Source organism: Arachis ipaensis, chromosome B8, assembly GCF_059453495.1.
Source record: "Arachis ipaensis isolate K30076 ecotype BB chromosome B8, ASM5945349v1, whole genome shotgun sequence".
Lineage (NCBI taxonomy): Eukaryota > Viridiplantae > Streptophyta > Magnoliopsida > Fabales > Fabaceae > Arachis > Arachis ipaensis.
The window spans coordinates 128,663,897-128,686,679 of NC_142443.1; the positions used below are offsets into that span (position 1 = coordinate 128,663,897).

At 32.8% G+C, this 22,783-nt stretch overlaps 3 protein-coding genes across 3 annotated transcripts; all 3 read left to right on the forward strand.

The window, feature by feature from the left end:
* Positions 1 to 8,137: 8,137 nt before the first annotated feature.
* On the forward strand, positions 8,138 to 16,506 carry LOC107611988 (putative peroxygenase 5). Its single transcript, XM_088495239.1, has 6 exons — positions 8,138 to 8,293; positions 8,395 to 8,514; positions 9,512 to 9,597; positions 14,782 to 14,876; positions 14,974 to 15,099; positions 16,215 to 16,506. Exons 1-6 carry the CDS (start codon positions 8,254 to 8,256, stop codon positions 16,360 to 16,362), a joined length of 615 nt encoding a protein of 204 aa, XP_088351365.1. The 5' UTR covers positions 8,138 to 8,253; the 3' UTR covers positions 16,363 to 16,506.
* A 2,267-nt stretch (positions 16,507 to 18,773) lies between these two features.
* Positions 18,774 to 20,297, forward strand: LOC110265359 (uncharacterized). Its single transcript, XM_021108322.1, has one exon. It carries the CDS (start codon positions 18,774 to 18,776, stop codon positions 20,295 to 20,297), a length of 1,524 nt encoding a protein of 507 aa, XP_020963981.1.
* A 23-nt stretch (positions 20,298 to 20,320) lies between these two features.
* LOC110265362 (uncharacterized) lies at positions 20,321 to 21,340 on the forward strand. The gene is made up of 2 exons (XM_021108323.1): positions 20,321 to 20,802; positions 21,007 to 21,340. The coding sequence occupies exons 1-2, from the start codon at positions 20,321 to 20,323 to the stop codon at positions 21,338 to 21,340; spliced, it is 816 nt and encodes a 271-aa protein (XP_020963982.1).
* The last annotated feature ends 1,443 nt before the right edge of the window (positions 21,341 to 22,783 follow it).

Below are 22,783 nucleotides of genomic sequence, written 5' to 3' on the forward strand. Positions count from 1 at the left end.
AATGTGGTCTTTCCAGATGGTTACTCTAGCAATGTTGCTCGTTGTGTTGATTTGCGACAGCGCAAGTTATCTGGGTTGAAAAGTCATGACTGTCATATTCTGATGGAACAATTACCCCCAATTTTGGTGAAGAATACACTTCCGAGTCCGGTGTCCAATGTGATTGCAAATTTGTCATCATTTTTCCGAGAACTTTGTGGGAAAGCCATAAACCCTATGCAACTTGCTGAGCTTTAGAATCATGTTGTGCAAACCTTGTGTCAGATGGAAATGATTTTTTCTCCATCCTTCTTCACCGTCATGGTCCACCTCAACGTGCACCTCGTTGATGAGGTTACTCTTGGTGGACCAGTACATTATAGGTGGATGTATCCAATAGAAAGGTTAGCTTGCTGATAAACCCCTTTAGTACATTCAGTTCAATTAATTGTGTATATATTGAGCATTTTATTGTATTTATATAAAAGGTATTTAGGACGTTTGAAGCAATATGTTCGTAATAGGGCACAACCGGAAGGTTCAATTGTAGAAGGCTATTTATCTAAGGAAATCCTGACTTTCTGTTCTAAGTATTTGGATAATATTGAGACTAGAATCAACCGACCAGGACGAGTTGATGATGAGCTCGTTGACGTTCTTCATAATTCAGGGGAAAGTATGTTCCCAGCTATTGGAAAAGCATTAGGAGCTGTTTCGCATTTCGAACTCACTCTAATGGAAAAACATCAAGCTCATCGTCATGTGCTAGTCAACTGCGATGCCGTGGTTCCGTTCCTTGAGTAAGTATACGCATGTATTTCTAAAACACCAATATAACTCTTTTCTCCCAGTGACTAGTTGGACTAATTTTCTTCTCTCCAATAAAGTACATTTAGGAAAAAGACAAAGCGAAACTTGCGTCATCAGACAAGGTTGCAAGCTAAGATAGATAGCGTTGTCCATGCAGAATTTTCTCGGTGGTTCAAGCATGAGGTTGACAGAATGCTAACCTGACCAATGTTTTTTTAGCCTGGAATTAGTACTATATGAAAACCGATTTTAATATAAAGCATGAATGTTATGTGGTTCCAGGTTCTTATGGAAAGTACACTTCAATCGAAAGACCTGAAGTTGCTTGCGTGCGGTCCCATGATTCAGGCCAGACGTTTTGGGACGTACAATGTTAATGGGTACAAGTTTAGAACTATCACAAAGGAACATGGGATAAAAACATAAAATAGGGGAGTATATGTATCGTCGAATACAAGAAGTTATGCAAGCATGCGTGATAATAGAGTGGCTGTTGGTGGTGTTCCGTATTACGGAAAAATTGTAGACATAATTGAATTGAATTACAGCTGTTCCTTCACAGTGGTATTGTTTAGTGTTATGACATCAAACAAGACCATTTAGGGCTTACCAGCGTTAATTTCTCTCGTCCAATACACACTAGTAATCGTGAAGAAGATGAACCGTACATATTGGCATTAGAAGCTCAGCTTGTATACTATGTGGATGATGAAGTAGCTAAAGAATGGAGTGTTGTGGTTCATGTGAAACCAAGGGATTTGTATGACATGGGAGAAGAGAATGAAGAAGCTGAAGTTGATTTTTCTCCACAGCTAGGGTTGAACATATCAGCGGAAGGTGACATTGGAGATTTACTGTTGACAAGGGAGGAAGATATAGAAGACCTCATAGAAAATGCCTCAGAAAATTTCGATGATGTCGCGTAATGCATTGTATGAAGCATTTTAATGTAATTTAAATGTGATCTTTCTATCATAAACTAAGTTAAATAAACTCAGCCGTTGTACGTTATTTTCTTTGGTTACTTTATACTTATGTAGTTTTTTTTGCAGTTAAATATTTATGTTATTGTGAATTCTCATGAGTAAAAGCAGACTTTTTGGTTCTTTCAACGATTTTAATACAGAAAAGTTAGTCTACGTTAAATCTTTATTCCTTCTACAGTTGTTGTTTTTCTTAGGGTTGTATTTTTTATAATCTTGCTATGTATTACGCAATATAATTTCACTAGTGTTACATTTTGAAAACAATAGTGAAAATAACATGACGGTGGAACAGGATCGATGAAAAATGAGGACTTTTCGTCATCATTTGCAAGCACAACAATTGCTACAGAGCTTCTGTTTAAGAAAATTGCCCAAACTACTAACAAGGGTGATGGTAATTGTCGAAAATTTGTGTTTAGTTTTAAAATTGTCTTAGCATCTTGTAGATTGGTTTTTTTCTAAGTCAGTATTTAATGACTCCAGAGTTTTCAATTTCTTCTATGTATACTCATTCTGTAATGTGCATGTTGATATTTTCAGTCTTACCTGAATATTCCGGAGAAATAGTTCCTGATAGTCTAGATGGAGAAGAGTCTTATTCAGAAGACAATTTAGATGATGTATCCTCTGTCGCAATCGATAGATCCATGCAGTTTGATCTGAATAAGGTTCCGGATGAAGAGGATGAAACTTTAGAAGATCATAAAGATAAACAAGATGATATACATGTTAAGAAAATGTGCTTTGATATGAATAAAATGCCATGGTATGGAGATGAAATATTAGATCCTCTAAAACGTGAAGCTCATAGATTCATAACAGAGTGTTTTTTGCCAGGTCAATACGATATTGGAGAGAAATTTTGATCTTTTATTATAACAGTTATGCTGATTTCCTTAGTTTAATAATTTGGGTCGCAGTTGTACATGTTTAGTTACTTTTAGAGTTTCTTGATTTAGGTTTAGTATGTCATTAACTTCAAAGAGGAGTAACTACTTTGATTTATGCTCTGTAGAACTTTATTTTAACTTTATAAATTCAGAGTTTGATTATATTTTCTTCTTTTACATCCATGATTGAATGCAATTTTAAATGCCAATAACGTAATCAAGAAAATCTTATTGGTAAATTTGTTCACATAAGTTAACATATATAGCTTACAAGTAACTTGTGAATTTTTTTTTACGTAAAACGAATGTAGAAAAAGTGTTGAGTTTAAGTAACAATGATTTAAACATATGTAGCTTCAGATAGTAATCTTTACTCAACTAGATTATACCCAGATGGTTATTTCTAAAGAGAACAATGCAATATGTGGTAATACGCATTTTGCGGCGGTTAAACAAAACCGCCGCAAAATAACCGTCGCTATCTTAAGGAATTGTTGTAGTGAACAACAATAAATTAACCACATTAATATACACACTCACACTGTTATGATTTAGTCCATCAAAATCACAGCTATGAATAGCTACCGAAAATGTTATATATAATGCTGATTGTAAAGCACAACCAGCATCATAGTGTTTGAAAGGCAATATCATGAATTGCATTGTTATGAGAATACATTAAACAATACATCAAAAAAAAAAATTCTACCAATTGGAAATCCTACCTGAACAGTTGCCAAAAGGGATCCAGTTCACTTCACATATCTGTAATAACTTTTTGTAAAACAGCAACAACGCTTTGAATCAGGATAGACAACATCTAGGCTCTTTTAAGAAAATAATTCATTATTAGTTGCTAAGTGGTCTTTTCTTTTTGAAATCTGCTTAAAAAAATAGAGAATAAACATCTAACTTAGTGCTTCATAAAATTTTATAAAATTCTGAAAAAAAGGGAGAAATGACGACCTTTTGGAATGCGACAGTGATCAACAAAGATGCAATTGCGAGGGGAGGAGGGCTGCGGTAGTGATCTGCGAACTGCAAGGAGTTGCGGCGGTGAACTGCGAATCGTGAGTGAAAGGGAGACGGAGTGGTGGCGGCTCCTCGAATCGCGACTAGGAGGGCGTGAGCATTCGTGAACGATAGTGGCTGCGGTTGATTCCGTCACGGAGGAAGGGCGAGTGGTCGCCGAACAATGGTGCGGCGGCGTGACGGCATGTTGCTGGCCTTCGTACGGGTTCATGCGTACGAAGTCTGGTCGGTGTCGCTGCGACATGGTGACGGTGCGAAGAAAAGGCACGTTGGGTTGTTAGGAGTAGAGTAAGGCGGCACGGCGTTAAAGGTTTGGAGAGGTGGGATTAGGATTTAAGGGAAAGGGATTGGATGCTAAACAGTGAGAACAAATTTCTTTTATTATAGGATTTTTTTTATTTTTTAAAAATCTAAATTTTAAAATTAATTAACTTAATTATTATTTGATATTAATTTCAAATTAACTCCTGTTGTACACATTGTATATCAAATGCATTGATTCCTCGTACTTTCTCATATAGCAACTATATAACACAAGCAAATAACATACAATAGCAACTATATAACATTATGAGTAAGAATGAAAAGTTGGGGACAATAAACCAATCATAATATTTTCACTGTACCTCGTGAATTTATAAAGTTTATTAAAGTTGAACCAGTTAAAAATAGGCATGTATGAGATCATTTTCGCATGTAATTTTAAAATTTTCTCATCTAATTTTGATTTATGTCATTGAATATATTAATATGATGATTATCGTGATTTCGTCACGACAGTATCTGATAAAAGCTACGATAATTCCATAACTAATATATGAGATGGACTAGATTGTTAAAGTACACAGAAAAATAGCATTTAGATGCACACATAAAATTTATAAAATGTGATTATCTCAAAAAAAATAAATGTATAATTCAAGTGGGAGATTATTAAAAAATTATTAATTTTTTAATTTATTTATAAGTAATATTATATATATATATATATATATATATATATATATCAATTATAAAAATAAATTATATTATTTCATATTAAATAATTATGATAATTTTATTTATTGTTATAAATATAAAATTGAATAAATTATAATTATTTTTTATTTTAAATTAAATAAAACAAATTTAAAAATATTATTTTATTTAAATTTTAGAGTTTAACGTGTGTTACACATTTTTATTATTTTTTTGTTAATAATGTGCCAATAGTACCGTGTCTTAGGAGATAAGATAGGAATATTAATGCACGTACACCACAACGGGATATAATTTCCGAATTCGAATCACACGTGTTATAAATTAATTAAATAGATACTTGAAAATAATCGCAAAAACTGCTATGTGTTAATTAGGATCAATAATAGAATTTTAACGTGATAATTTGATCCTTAATGCTTGAAGTAAGGCAACAAGGAAAACTGCCGTAATCTTCTAATTTTGCCACAATTTTGTAATCAACATGTTCAAACTTCATTATATTGAAATTAAGTTCATGGGAGATTTCAAAGCTTCATCTGTATACATTGCGCTTCATTTTAATTGGTATAATGAGCTTTGAAATGAGCTTCCTCTCCAGCGTGCAAGCATAATCTATTATATATAGCTTTTACTCTCTATATATGTACAGTTGAATGAGGCTAATTTTTTTTGTTATGAAAGTAGAAGTGGTGATATATTTTAATATTGTAATTTTTGGTGTTTTTAAAACTGTGGAAGTACACAAATCGGAGGGTTCGATTTCTGTACCTAAAATTTTTTTTTATCACAAATCGGACCGATTTGTGTACCTCCCACAAATTGGACGGTCCGATTTATACTTCTCTAATTAAATGATCCCACATTTGAGTATAACACTCCAACAATTCATATTTTAAAAAAATACCACTACCACTCCAATATTAAAAATAAAAAATTCGTTGAATGACTGAAATAATAGAAACGCGATTTTAAAATTTATGAGCACTACATCAATAAATTAAACATGTTATCTGTTACTCAATTCAGTATAAATGGATAAACATGCACATAAAAAATTTAAATGAATAAAATACATATCAAAATTTATAAATATTAAAATATATTTTAAAAATTACTTTTGATAATAAAAATATACAATAAATATTCGTAAAATACACAAGAATCTTTAATATATATTTTTGTCTATATTTTAAACTTTTTTATGTATATTTTTATCTATTTATACGTTAATATATCAATGCTGCTCCAAATTAAAGGAATCACAATATTTACATTTGTTGAAATTGTATGTATTTCAATTCATTAGGTAAGAAGAAATTGCATTTGGATCCTTCTCATATATTACTAAACAAAATCGATGACAAAAACAAACTTATCAATACAATATCATTCTTTATTTTAAAAAATATTGAAATTTTCATTAAACTTAACATAAACATATTTTTACAATGAAATTCAAAATAATTTAAAACTCATAGGTTTCATTTAAATTTAAATTTTTAATCTCAATACTGATTTTCACGAAGATAAACATAACAAAAACGAACTATATTTATTTTTTCAATCAAACCTCATCGACTATATTCGATTGAAAAAATCATCCAATTCGTTCTAGTTCAACGTATTCAAACTTGCATCATCCAATTCATTTTGGTTTAACACACTCAAACTTACATTATACATTGTTTATTCTTAATGTTTGATTTCGGAAACATAACGAAATAATGATAAAAAATCAAAACACAGAAAAGAAGAGCAAAAAATCCGAGAACGCAAAGAAAAAGAGCAAAAAATCCACAATAAAATCTTGAAAAAATATTAAAAATTGGTTCGTTAGGATTCTGATATGACGCATGGATAAAAAATAGATTAAAATAATTTGGTTGGATTTAATTACTTAAAATACTTAATTGTAAAACTTTTTTGTTTTTTATTGTGTCTACTGGACTTGTTTAATTGATTTTTTTTATAAAATTAAAATTAAAATATTATATCTTTTATTTTTTAGATACCAAAAATCTAAAATAATAATTTTTGTTTATCAATCTCAATCAGACTAATAACAAGATTAGATAAATAAAAATCAATTTAATATAAAAATAAAATAAAAGATATTCTTATGAAAAAAATTATAATTCTTTAATTATGATAAGTCAATTGATTCAACTAATTACCTAACAGTTGAACCAGTGATCTTTTAATTCAATATTTTAAATGGTTCGATTGTGAGTTTGATTCTGGTCATTACAAAAAAGAATGTGGGATAAATATAAAAAACAATAGTTGTTTTAATAGTAGCAAACGAATATGTCTTATTAAAAAATGTTAGTAACTTAAGTATATACTAATTTCATAATGCTAAAAAAATAATAATTTAAAATTATTTTATATTTTTAACATTTATAATTTTATATATTTAATATTTATAATTACGCATCTATTATATTTAATATTACTTAACTATCCTAACAGTAATTAAAGAATATATAGAATAAGATAAATAATAATTAAAAATATAAAATAAAATAACTTTATCCTAGACTATATTTTTATTATATTCTAAATATTTTTTTATAGTAGTTTATTAAAGAGAATAATAAAAGTGTAATTACACTGAACTTCAAGAACGTTCCATATATCCTTATTATTGGTATATTTTTTTTATTACTTTTATACAATTCTTATTTTATTAAAAATAATCGACTATATATAAATTTCACTAATTTTGTTTATCTGAGCTAAAACATTATTCATTTGTGAACAGTGAACATCAACAATATGCAAGGTTACATAAGAGCAGGATTAAATAATTAATTTCCCTTTTTGGGTAGGGAATTTCCTATCTTTCTTCCTCTTCGTTTTTCATTTAGATGTCCATTTGAGTCAAGTCACAAGTCAGCGTCATAAACTGATATTTGTCACCTTATATTATTGCGAAAACAATCATTTCCTTAGAAGCGCAGTTCCCATAAAAATTAAAATTATATTATATTATTTTATAGAAAAGTCTAGGAACCAGCAATTTTATTGAATTTTGTCCTGCATGTAATCAGCACAGAAAGGTGAGTTATTAGATAAAATCTCACACCAATCTCACACCATTAAATCATCATTGATAATTATTTGATGGCTACCAATCACAAAAATTGCTGGTCCCCTAACATTACTCATTTTATATTATTATTATATTATTTATTTATGTATTTATAGTTATATTAAATTTGAGTTGTGCAGCAAGAACGTGGCATAGAAGTAAGATTTTGATGATTATAATATCTTGTTTGGAAGGAACAGCAATAACTATCAGATCATATCTTCTAAAAATCAGTGGAGGCGGTGAGAACTCAATTAAAGGCCCACACGTTATGTTCTTCCATACTCTTCCCTTCACCATCAATAGCAACATAATAATATTTTATATTTAATTAATTATTATTATATATATCCCCCAAAATCCCGAACTCATTATTTTTATCATCATATTGCAGAAGCTTATTCTAAGAATAAAACATCTATAAGCTCCTCCGTGATTTCGTCCCCTCTCTAATTTGTCATTTTATTATCTATCTATCCATATGGCTGCTACTTCTGCTACAGAAAACAGAACACGTGAGGGTATATATATAGAAACTCAACTTTCTATTTCTTAGTTTTGGTCTCTTATTTATATATTTGGAGTTCTATGTCAAGAAATTTCATTGTAAATTAATGGGCAGGAGTTGGAGGTGGTGCCGAAGAGAAACCAATTCCACTTCATGAGAATGTTATGCAGAAGCACGCTGCATTCTTTGACATCAATCATGATGGTGTTGTTTATCCATGGGAAACTTATAAAGGTCTCTCTCTCTTAATTTTCATGACGGTGTTTAATTATTTTTATCTGTGTGACATTTCACCTTTTTATACAATAAAAACTGAATATTTTGTTTGGTTTGCAATAAAAATTAAAAAGTGAATATTGTTAACATGTACTCTGTTATAAGAATGAAAGTTAGCAAAAAAGTGAAGGCTAACATTCCTTTATATATACGGGGAGAAAAATATTTAAAAAAGACCACATATATATATATATATATATATATATATATATATGAACAGAATCGTTGATGAAAAGTCACCATAAAAAGAATCGTTGATGAAAAAAATTTTCAAATGTTGTTGACTTATTGGTTCGATATTAACTATTAAGGGATAAATCCTATCTTTTTTTTTAATAAATATGACCTTCCGAAAGTTTTTTTTTCCCAGAATATCCAATGATTTTTTTTGTATTTTCATCATAGATAATTATGTCTATGTTCAACTTTTCATAAATATTTTATTTTGTCTCTGAAATATATTTTTTTTAAATTATATATATTTTTTTGTCATATAAATTACATTTGGTTATTCACTTCATTATCGATATGTGTTACTGCAGCCTTTTTTTTAGTATAAAAATAAAAGTAGTGATATATTTTTTTGTGTTTTTTAAAATTGTAGAAGGTACACAAATTAAAAGATTCGATTTCTGTACTTTAAATTTTTTAATTTTTTAATGCAAATCGAACGATCCCATTTCTGTATCTCTCACAAGTCAAACAATCCAATTTCTGTATCTCTAACAAATCAAATAATACAATTTCTATTTTTTTAGTTAAATAATTTCGTATTTAAACATCCCAACAATTCACATTTTAAAAGAACACCATTACTACTTTCATGTCGAAAACAAAAAATGTGGTGTTGCCTCCATGCGAATGTCAAATAAATAAATCAATAAATAAAAGAAGAAATTGCTGAGTCCATTATCATGTCGATTAATTAATGAAGTTAAATTATTTATAATTACAGGTTTGCGAGAAATTGGAGTTGGGATATTGCTGTCAATTGGCGGTTCTCTTTTCATCAATGTATCTCTCAGTCAGAGCACCCGCCCAGTACGGCTCTCTGCTCCTTAAATTTAAAAAATGTTAAATTGTATAAAAACATTAATCAACAATGTTAGTATGTTACTGCATATAAAAAGTACTTATTTAATATTTTATATAAATTTTTTATTATTACATTATTATATATAAATTTAATTATTCGTCTATTTATAATAAATTTGATTATTTTATAATGCTAAATTTAATTATTTTAATATAAAAATAAAAATTTAACTAATATATGTTCTTAGAATACATAATAAATTTATTATTAATAAAAAATTTTAAATATTTTTAATGAAATTTTTTTATTCTTTAATTTTAATATGTGCACTTAAGACACATAAGATAATAAAATATATAATAATAATAATAAAATAAGATAAATTAAGATAATAGATTAATTATTTTTTAACTAATAAAATTTTTATTTGAGTATTTGAAATAGTCAAACACATTTTTTATGAATTATATATGATGAATGATATCAATTCGCCAAATTCCTGATATCTATATTATATATTTTATAAATTATCTAATAATTATTCAATCATTTAACAAAAAAAGACCAAACTTAATAATAATAATAATAATAATAATAATAATAATAATAATAATAATAGACAACTAAATAGAAATATAAAATATTTCATTTTTTAAACTAATTTTTATAATTTTTGTTCAATTTATATTTAAAAATTGATTGTCAAAATGTATATATAGTTTTAAAGTTGAGTAAAAAAATAAAAAATATAAATTCTAACTAAATAAATCATTAATATACCTAAACATCACAATGCTCTATTTTTTATTAAGTTGATTTAAATTTAATATATAAGATCTTGTTAATATATGTTTTTTTTTTTTTACCAAAGATAGGAAATTCGAACCCGCAACCTCTTAATTGAGTATGGGAAGACTATGCCATTTGAGCTATTACTCATTGGCTTGTTAATATATGTCTTAAAGATATATTTTAAAAATATTTTATTAAAAATAATTAAAAAATAAATTATTTATATTTTTAATAAATTGAATTCATTAAAAATTTTAAAAATTCTATTATTATATTCCTAAAATATATCTTTAAGGTATAAAATAACTAAATTTATTTAATAAAAATATTTTTTATATAAAATTTAATAAGAATTTTTATATAAAATAGCTCATCATCGTCTTCGTCGCCCGCACCGTTTTTCCCTTTTCTTTTTTTTTGTTCTTCTCCTTCTCTTACCACCTAGTGATGTTTTTTGGTAGTTGAGTGGAGAAGAGGAAGAGCAATAAGAGGAGGAGAATGGTTTTAATGAGAGAGTTTAGAGATTACCATGGAGTGGTGGCAAATTGGCAACTTCACACCATGGTATTCTGCTGCTTATTCAGCTCTTCCAGATCCTTGTATTATCTGAAGTGAATAATAATAATAATAATAATAATAATAAATGTAGATGGGAATTTCTTTGCTTGGGTGACTAAAGAGTAGGGGAAAAAAATGGAATAGGATGAGATGGTAGCTGGAGTGTTGATGATGATGTTGGAGGGAGAGAGGTGAATTGGGGGCGGTGTGATGATGAAGATGATATTATATTAAAGGGTGAACTATTATTTCGGAATTCGAAAGTTTCGGGTGATAAAAGTTTTTAAAAGATTTTTAACTGCTCCGGTTTAATTTTTGAACTTCTTAAGAATTAAAATTGATTAAAGCTGACAAAAATTAATAAAAAATCAATTCAACCGAATTAATTGAAAAAATATTTTAAAATTGACAAAGATGTAGTTTAAATTTAAATTTTTTTTTTGTGTTTGCATATTCTTTTTGTCACTAAATTATATTATTGCTTATTATTTTAAATATTAATTATTAATTATATAATAAAATATATAATAATTTTTTTAGATATTATTTTAATTTTATATTCATTTATATTTAAATTAATTATATTTTTATTAATTATAATATAATTATTTTTTTATAATTATATGATATTTATTAATATTATTTTTTAATAAATATATATAGTATATAACAATATAATAAATATAAAATAATTAGTTATTTATTAAAATAAAAAATATTTATTTTAATATAAAAATAAAATTAAAAAATTTTATTATGAAAAAATATTAAAATTTTATATACTTATTTAATAATAATCAGATTATAATTTGTTGATTATAATTTGTTAAAATTAGATTGTTTTTAAAATATTAGTGAAGATATATATATTTTTTAAATTTTGTTTTAGATTTTGGACTGTTTTATATTTTTTATTTATGTGGGATCGGTTTTACCGGTTCAACTAATAACTCATCAGTTGAACTAATAAACCAATAAATTAATAACCTGTTCGGTTCTGACTATGCTTTGAATGATTTGAAAATACGATAAAAAAAAATCAATAAACATATTTTTTTAAGTAACAAACAAACTTTCATATTTAGCAAACAATTTATCTATTAGATATAAGTTTTTGTGACAGCATTTAAATAAATATTTAGAAGGTGCACAAAAATTGGAACAAAATATGATCTCTAAATTTTTATTTTTATTTTTCAAAAAAATGTAGTCATTTACAATAAATTTTGAAAAAAAAAATTACTTGACAAAAGATTATTAATTTTTTATAATGATTGCAAAAATTTGTATCAAAATTTAATCTCTAAATAAAGTCATTTTTTAGAATATATTTAATATTTAATTCTTTTACAAATTTTTTAATACTATTTTGGTAATTTATTCTATAATAAATAAGAGTAAAATTGAAAAGATAATTCTGACTTAACAGTTGACTGTTATAACATTAACAGAAGGAATAAAACTGAAACTTATTAAAAATGTTAAAAGATAAAATTGAATCGAATTTATATATATATATAATTTTGAAAATGCTAGTAGAAGTACTTGCCCTGCAGAGATGTACATCCATTCGTCCCTAAATAATTATGATCCAAATCATGAGTATTGAGTGTTAGAGCCAATTATGTTTGTTAGATTGATTACTTTTTTTTTCTGAAATTTTTCGATGACATATAAATGATATTAAAAATGTTATTATATATTAAAGTAAGTCACTAAAATTAACCACTAATGTATTTGTGTATAAATATATATATATATAGTTTAATTTATTTTTAATGTATATTTATATTTCAATATGTATTTTATATTAATGGCTGATTTTGGTAGCTAATTTTAGTGTACAGATAACATAATATATATTGTTGCTGCGCGTGCTAAGGTATAAGAACCAATTAACTTTTTGGGAAGAATCACATGCTGAGGTGTATTTGCATTGAAAGTAGCCTTCTCATATCTTATATAGTCTTAATTTACAGTAAATGACTTGGAAAAAAAATTTATCGAGTACTTTAGAAATTGAAAAAATCATTAGATATGAAACAAATTTTTTAAATTATAGTTTTTTTTATTAATGATAAAAAATTCAGTTTGAGATATAAAATTAAGAGAGGTGGTGCTCTGGGCTGTGGTGATTAATAGGAAAGTATAACTGAAACAATGCTCAAATATTTTTCTGTTGATTTATTGTTTATGTTTACTCATTCACTACTCTTGTTCACAAATTTTCAATCATCCCTCTCATTTAAAAAATGGACGAGACACATTTTTTCCTCTACTTATTCTATTATGTTTTTTTTTCTTTCATTTCAATGTTGTTTGATTCAAGTGCGGGGATTTTTTAAATTTTACTATTTGGAGAAATTAAAACAATGTAATTGTCTGAGGGTTTTTTTAAAAACTATATTGCAAATTTGTAGTGTGTTTAAAATCCTACAATATGTTTAAAATGTAGTTGTAGTTTTGTTGAGATTTAAAATCCCTCACAAATACAACTACCCCTATTAGTAGAATAATATTGTGTGAATTGAGGATTAGCTAGCTAGGACAAAGATAATTGTTATCGAATAATTTGGAGAACTAATTTTTTTTTTGTGACTATTTGGAGAACTAATTTAATCTTATTTTTACATTTTCAAAGTTTAGAAAATACACACATTTTTTTTATACTGAAACCCAATTACACGCGCGCGTGTTTTTATTTGTCTTATATCTTATGTAGGGCTGGAAGTGAGCCGAGCTGAGCCGAGCTAGACCAAGCTCAAGCTCGGCTCACGAAAATTGAGCTTGGCTCACGGCTCGACTCATTAACAATCGAGCTTATTTTTTAAGCTCAAACTCGGCTCACCAAAAGCTCACGAGCTGGCTCAAGCTCACGAGCTGGCTCAAATAAGAGAAACATAGATACATAATCTATAATTTTATAACAATAAATTATAACTTATATATTTTTAAAAATATTTAAAAAGATCAATTTTATATATTGTTTATCTATCAATAAATTATAAATTTTTATTTATGTCCTATATTAAAATTATATATAAAAAATAAATATAAATATTAAATAATTAAGATTGTTATATATATATATAGAGAGAGAGAGAGAGAGAGAGAGCCAGCTCACGAGCTAATGAGCTGAGCTTATCTAAGCTCAAGCTTGGCTCATTTAATTTATGAACTCAATTTCAGGCTCAAACTTGGCTCACCAGCTCACGAGCTTAGCTTATCGAGCTGTTAACGAGTCGAACTCGAGCTGGCTCATGAGTTGGCTTGACTCACTTCCAGCCCTAATCCTATGCATTTGTGTTAGAAAACAGAAACTAAACACCACCTACAATAATAGAGAATTAGCCACTAAAATTTAATTAAAGGGCGAAAATCTTAATATAGTATTACAATTTACAAACCAACTTGGGTTGCTGACTGGTAAATCCACTTGTCTACTTAAGCAAGTGTTGGAAATCGAAGTGTATGCAGTAATTCTAATTCTTTAGCTAGCGACAGACACTTAAATTAAGTTTAAATCTGCAACGGATTAGTCTTTAGTATATGAGGCTGAAAAATATTATAAATATATATATATTTGATTTTGAATGATATGATATCGATGTTATCATATTCATATAAATGGAATTTGAAATAAATTCCAAAGTGATTCGAATTCAGGTTATCTTCATCATAACGAAATTCATTGTATTGGGTATTGATCCATGTACCCACCAATTCAAATAAATATTTTATTGAATCGATGCAAAATAGATTCCAATTTTCCAGCTCTTGAACCGATTCTATATATATATATATATATATATCATCAACTACTTGTTGTGGTGATGTAGGGAAAATTTCCATCTCCACTTTTACCAATTGAAGTGAAGAACATACAATTCGGTAAACATGGAAGTGACACTGGTGTCTATGATACCGAAGGAAGGTAGTTTGCTTTATTTAATTTTATACATTCACTTTTCAGGATATGTCTCCTAATTATACTCTAACAATAATAATGTACTTGTTGACAAACGTTTTAGGTTTGTTCCTTCAAAATTTGAAGAAATTTTCATTAAGCATGCACATACATATCCAAATGCTTTGACATATGATGAGTTGAAGGAGATGATAAAGGCCAATAGACAGCCAAAAGATTTGAAAGGAAGGTAGGGCTGTTGTGGTACCCCATAATTGACAATATATCTTTGGTAATCCATTATTTCCCGTTTTTTCTTTTATCTTCGCTTATCCACTTAATTACCTCTGTTTAAAAAAGATTACTTGAATACCATATTTTGGAACAAACTAATAATAATGTGCCATTGATTTTCATATAACAAATAAAATATTGTATTTTGTCAAGGTTTCTTTATGGTATATGTTATTTGGAGGTTTTTTGGGTTATGAAAATCGAATCCGAACGAATAGTTAAATTGGTAAACTAATTAAAGTTTTGAAAATTCAGAAGTTCAATTGAGATTTGATTGGAATTAAATTGAATATAATAAAATAATATATTTATACATAAAATATATTTTTCTCAAAAAACTGTTTTTGTTTTAATTTTTTATTTTTGAACCGATTTTTGAATAAAAAAAGTATTGGCTCAATTAATTAATCGACTTTTATCAATTTTGACCGATCTACACGATAATCAATTTTGGTTAACTCCATTAAATCAACTAATTCAATCCAATTTTCAAAATACTTGGTTTTTTCAAATTCTGAAAAATTTTATACTCAATCAATAATAAATAGTTTGATGAGCTAATTTTTTCTACCCAAAAGCAATTTTGGGGTTCAAAATTCAGAAAATTTTAATTTTTATAAATAAAACATTTATTATCATGCAAAATAGTGACATATTATTGACTTGTTTCAAAAGTGACAATTGAGATTACAAATTTTTTATCTTTAGAATTTAATTTTAATGCACTGATCAATATAAAATAATTTTACACAGCATTTAATTATATATATATAACAATACATCAGGATAAATAATCATCTTTTACATTAGCTGCATAAAAAATTATTAAAAAAATAAATATAATTAAATAAATGTATATAATTTTTTAATTGTTAGTACGTCAAAAATAAATTTTTATCTTTATTTTATATTTTTAATCTTAAAAAGGGTTAGGAATTTCAACCAAGAGTCTAAGAATATTGGAAATTATGATGAATGCCAAATTGGATATCAAATTCAAATAGAGGGTACGAATAGTAATGCTTATTTAATTTTGCATTTCAAAACTTATGATAACCATTTGATGCACAGGATTGGGAGTTTTGTTGAATGGCACCTCTTGTACAAGATTGGTAAAGACAAGGATGGACTCCTACAGAAAGAAACTATCCGAGGCGTTTATGATGGTAGCGTCTTTGAAATACTGAAAAAGGAGCATTCGTTGGACAAAAAGAACTGATTAATCAAAATCCATTTGATATAATAATAATGATCATTTATGTCTTTGGATAAAAATGTAGATGTTGTATAAGGTACAAAGATTGATATTTTAAGAATTGATCCCTATAATGGAATAAAATGTTTAGTATTCCTTTATACATTATATGTTTTTATTTTCGGCGTTATTATATATTCTTGTGAAAGTTGGAGGTCGTATAGTTTGATGAGTACTTATAAAGTTTTTGTCGGGATGAATTATACATCGACAATGAGAGAATAAGAGAGTGAGTATTTGTATAAAAAAAAAAAATCCTCAAGTCAGTAAATTGGGTTGTAAGTAGGGGTGGCAAACAGGCCTAAATCTGTCGGGCTGGTCCGCGTAACCCGCCAAAAAGTGGGTTGGGCTGAAGAATTGGGACCACCAAATAGCAAAAGTCCGCCTAAGTCGCACCGCTTAAACCGCGGGATTTGGCGGGGCGGGGCGGGCTTCCCGCCGGATTTAGTATTTTTTTGGCAAGGGGTATTTTTATAATTTTTTTTTTTGCCAAAATTCAACTTCTCACAACCCAACTTACAAAAGAATGAAGATGAAAATTGAGTGTTTTGGATTATGTTTATTTTGTTTTAGAGACAATATTTATAATTATGTTTTGAATTATATTTATTTTGCTTTGGAACAATATTTATAATTATGTTTTGAATGAAAACTTGGTTTATAATTATGTTTATTAGATATTTATAATTACAAAGACTTTAATGTTTGTGAATATAAAAATTATAATAGTTAAAAGTAAAAAACAGAAGAAATTTTTTTATGCCTTTATATATATTATTTAATAGTTAAAAATAAAAAAAAAAGATATTTGGCGGGTCTATCCCGTCGGCCCGCCAGCCCGCTGTTAGACGGGGCGGGCTTCTGGCGGGGCAGGGCGGGCTTCCCCGCTTGCCTCTCCTAGTTGCAAGATATGCCCAAAATATCTCTATCTTTTTAAATTTTCTTTCGACTATATATCTTTAATATAAAAGGATTGGATTATAACTAATGTTTGATTTGTTAAAATCTTTTGGAAAGTGTTTGCATTTTTCAAAAGTATAAATATTTCGTTTTGTATTTCATAAATTAAAAAAAATTCATGTACTTATACTTACAATTTTTTAAAATTGAGTGCTTTTGAAAACACCTTAGAGAAAATTTTTTAAAATTAGTTTGTTTTTATTATCAAAATTACAAAATTTAATATAATTTCATATATTAATTAATATTTAAACTTAATTCTTATATTAATATTTATTATAATATTTTTAAATTTTAAAAATTATTTTACCAAATACATTTATTGTTATTTGTTCTTATTAAAAATTAATTTTAATTTAATTTGATTTATTTTTAGTATTTAAAAAGGTAATCTAATTACTTTAATTTTATCTATTGTTTTTTTTTTCTAAACTCAATGTTTGACACCTAATAATCAACTTGATAACTATATGTACAATCAAAATATGAATAATCTGTTGCGGCCTGACCCAAACATCATGCGGGCCGACCTGACCCGTAGACCACTCGACCCGAATGGTCGGGTGTGAAGTGCCCAACCACCGACCTGGACACGCGTCCTTGACAACTCTACTATAGCTGTATGGGGAAGCTTCGAGGAAGGTGGGTCTGCCCTTGTGGGACCCACTTCTGACACGGTATATATGGAGAGGGTCCTACCCCTCCCCCAAGGTAGACACACATCATCTTATCCCCTTTTCGCCTGCACACTTAACTGACTAAAACATTGGAGTGTCTTTGCAGGTGACACCCCCTCTCCATACGAAGAATTCGGGACGTCAGCTACTCCTCCTCCAACCCAGCAACCCTGAATCAGGCGACACCCCATCTCACCAACCGAAGCATCATCCCGACCCGTCCGGTACACGAGCTATCGAACATTGGCGCCGTCCGTGGGACACCTGAATGGACGTTGTATTGGGTCCTGGAGAACCAGGCCGTGGGGCCGAGCACAAAGGGGAGGCCTCTGTGGCCTCCTCCCGGGAGCGGACGAGGTCCCCTCCACGACGAACCGAGCCATCTTCATGATCTCAAGAAAGACGCCCCTTTGGGGGAACAGGCGGCAACAGCGCCAGAATAATGCAGGAACTGCGTCACAGGATGCAGAACCTGGAGCGCCAGCTAGTAGATCAGGAACATCGTCAACAAACTCCCGAATCAAGCTACTCCCGTTCTCCCCCGAAAAGTCACTCCCGACGAAAACTAGCCCACAATCTGAACCCGAGAGCGCCCAGGAGGAAGGACGCGCAAGAAGACACCGCGACCCCATCATATACACCCGGTAGGAAGGGAGACGCGCCACTAGGCGAGACCGGAAAGACGGTCGTTGAGAAGACGGCGAGGGAAGACCAAGGAGAACGCGGCGATCCGTGATAATGGGCGCAACCCCGTTTCATCGTTACATCCTCGAGGTCCGGCTACCAAAGCACTTTGATAAGCCGACGGACATGAGGTATGACAGAACCCAAGACCCGCAGGAGCACCTTACGGCCTTCGAGGCCAGGATGAACTTGGAGGGATTGGGAGACGAGGTAAGGTGCCACGCTTTCCCAGTCACTCTGGCGGGACCTGTAATACGGTGGTTTAACATCCTCCTGCGGGGCTCGGTGGCCAGGTTTTCGGACATTAGCCGCGCTTTCCTAGCCCAATTCACTACCAGAATTGCAAAGGAAAAGCACCCGATCAATTTGCTCGGGGTGACTCAGAGGTCCGGCGAGCCGACCAGAAAATATCTAGACCGGTTCAATGACGAGTGCTTGGAGATCGATAGGCTAACCGATTCGGTAGCTAGTCTGTGCCTGACGAATGGACTTCTGAACGAGGACTTCAGGAAGCATCTCACCACGAAGCCGGTGAGGACGATGCAGGAGATCCAGATCGTATTCAGGGAATGTATCAACGATGAAGAAGTCAGCCAGGACGTGGCTGCCAACAAGCGGCAGCCCTCCTACAATCAATCTAGGCAGTACGGTGGCGGAGAAAGACAAAAGGAGCACGCCAGAGACGGCGGTCCGGGCAAGACGTCCAGGTCGTTTTCCCGGGTCGGGAAGTTCACCAATTATACCCCTCTCTCCGCCTCCATCATAGAAGTTTATCAGCAGATAGCCGAGAAGGGAATTTTGTCGAAGCCCCGACCTCTGAAGGACCGAACCGGAGGGAACAAGAGCCTCTATTGTGATTATCATAAGGGCTATGGACATAAGACACAGGATTGTTTCGACCTCAAGGATGCGCTAGAACAAGCGATCCAGGACGGGAAACTGGCCGAATTCTCCCATCTCATCAGGGAGCCGAGAAGACGAGATCGCAATCGCGAGGGAGAGGACAAGACCCGCGCGGTGAAGCGACGTCACGAGACGGAGGACAATGAACATGGCCTTACCATAGTGAACATGGTAACAGCAAGAGACGCGGCCCCAAGGTCGAAGTCGGCACACAAGAAAGACGCCAAAGTCCTGGCAGTTTCCTCATCTTCCGCGCGAAGCTCCAAGAGGTTTCCACCCATCTCGTTCAGTCCAGAAGACCAGTGGTTCGATGAGGTCGCGGAAAGCCCTCCAATGGTCATCACGGCCAGAGTGGGAACCGGCCTCATCAAGCGGATCCTCATAGACAGCGGGGCTGACTCGAATATCATGTTCCGCAATGTGTTCGATGCCATGGGTCTACGGGATGCCGACTTAAAGACCCACCAGCACGGTGTTGTAGGCTTAGGCGACCACTTCATCAAACCAAACGGGATAATCTCCCTGCCGATATCTGCAGGACTTGGACAGGGGCGAAGATCGGTAATGGCTGAGTTCGTGGTTCTGCGAGACTCCACGGCCTACAACATCATCCTAGGGAGAAAGACCATCAACGATCTCAGGGCAGTGATCTCGGGGCTGATGATGGATCCGTGAGATCCATAAAAGGGGACTTGAAAATGGCAGTCTCTTGCGATAATGCCAGTCTCTCATTAAGGAAGAAGTTCAAGGAAGCATCAGGAGTATTCCTTGCCGACCTAGACGCTAGAGTTGAAGACAAACCCAGACCCGAGCCAGAAGGGAACTTAGAGAAATTCAAGGTCGGCGACACAGAGGAGAAGTTCACCTTCGTGAACAGAAACCTCCCACACGACCTGAAAGAACCCCTAATGGAAATGATCAGGGCTAATGGCGACTTGTTTGCTTGGACGCCAGCCGACATGCCGGGGATAGACCCCCAACTCATGTCACACCACTTGGCCGTCAAGGCGGAGGCCAAACCGGTGGCTCAGAGGAGAAGGAAGATGTCACAAGAAAGAGCAGAGGAGGTGGCCAGGCAGACGGCCAGCTTCCTTGAAGCGGGATTTATACGGGAGCTCGACTACTTGACCTGGCTGTCGAATGTAGTTCTAGTGAGAAAGCACAATGGAAAATGGAGGATGTGTGTGGATTACTCCGATCTCAACAAAGCATGCCCCAATGACTGTTACCCCCTACCCAACATTGATGCACTCGTCGATGCGGCGGCGGGATATCGGTATCTGAGCTTTATGGATGCTTATTCTGGCTACAATCAAATACCGATGCACCGGCCAGACGAGGAGAAGACATCGTTCATAACACCCGGGAGAACCTACTGCTACAGGGTAATGCCGTTCGGACTGAAGAATGCAGGGGCCACCTACCAACGGTTGATGAATAAGATATTCAGCGACCTCATAGGGGAAACGGTGGAAGTATACGTCAATGACATCTTAGTAAAAACCACCCGACCTAACGACCACATAGGAGACCTGGAAAACGTATTCGCCTCCCTCCGACAACACGGCATGAGGCTCAACCCACTTAAATGTGCCTTCGCCATGGAAGCAGGAAAGTTCTTGGGGTTCATGATAACCCAAAGAGGGGTAGAGACCAATCCAGAAAAATGTGAAGCGATACTCCAGATGAAGAGCCCGGGATGCATTAAAGACGTCTAAAGGCTGACAGGGAGGCTCATCGCGCTATCACGGTTCCTCGAGGCGTCGGCTGCTAGAGCGCTACCATTTTTCAACCTTATGAAAAGGGGATAGCATTTGAATGGACCCCGGCGTGTGAGGAAGCATTCAAGCATTTCAAAGAGATCCTCGCAACGCCACCCGTTCTCGGGAAGCCCAAGGTCGGAGAGCCGCTCTATCTGTATCTAGCCATAACGGATGAAGCGATGACAGCGGTTTTGGTACGGGAGGAAGGGAAGGCTCAGTAACCAATCTACTTCGTGAGTAAAGCACTGCAAGGAGTAGAGTTGAGATACAGCAAATTAGAGAAGTTGGAACTTGCACTCCTAACCTCTTCCCGTAGATTACGACAGTACTTCCAAGGTCATCAGGTAGTCGTGAGGATGGATAAGGGAATCCGCCAGATACTCCAGAAACCCGACCTGGCAGGAAGAATGATGACTTAGGCCATCGAGTTGTCCCAATACGACTTGCAATATGAGCCCAGGCATGCGATTAAGGCGTAGGCCATGGCCGATTTCTTGGTAGAAGTAACAGGGGACCCAGCCGAGGCAACAGGTATACGGTGGAGGCTCCACGTAGACGGGACCTCCAACTAGACGTTCGGAGGTGCCAGGATCATCCTGGAGAGTCCCGCTGGAGTCATATATGAACAGTCGATCAAGTTCGAGTTCCCGGTATCAAACAATCAAGCGGAGTATGAGGCCCTTATGGGCGGCTTAATCTTAGCACGGGAAGTCGGCGCCAGCAGGCTAGAGACTCCTTGTTACAGAAGTATCTAGAGAAGGTCAAAGAGTTGAGCAAACAATTCGAGGAGGTCACAATCCAACACGTTCTGAGAGAAAGGAACACACGGGCGGACCTCCTGTCCAAGCTAGCGAGCACAAAACCAGGGGCTGGCAATCGATCTCTAATTCAGGGTTTGGTAAAGGAACCAGCTGTCACCCTCCACTTGACAAAGATAAATCCCTCCTGGATGGACCCGATAACCGACTTTCTAGAAAGCGGCAAGCTCCCTGACGACGAGAAGGCGGCCAAAACATTGAGAAAGGAGGCGGCCAAATACGCAACCATACAGGGGTAGTTGTTTAGAAAGGGACTCAGCCAACCTTTGTTGAAGTGCCTACATCCTGACCAAACAGATTATGTGCTTAGAGAGGTCCATGAGGGGTGCTGCGGTCATCACATCGGGGGCAAAGCCCTAGCAAGAAAGCTCGTCAGAGCGGGTTATTATTGGCCATCAATGATGAGGGACTCCAAAGAATTCGTAAAGAAATGCGTCAAGTGCCAGGAGAACGCCAATTTCCATAAGGCGTCGGCTTCCGAGCTAAGCCTGTTGACGTCTTCCCGACCTTTCTCACAATGGGGAGTCGACCTCTTGGGACCCTTCCCGGTTGGTCCGGGGCAAGTCAAGTATCTCATAGT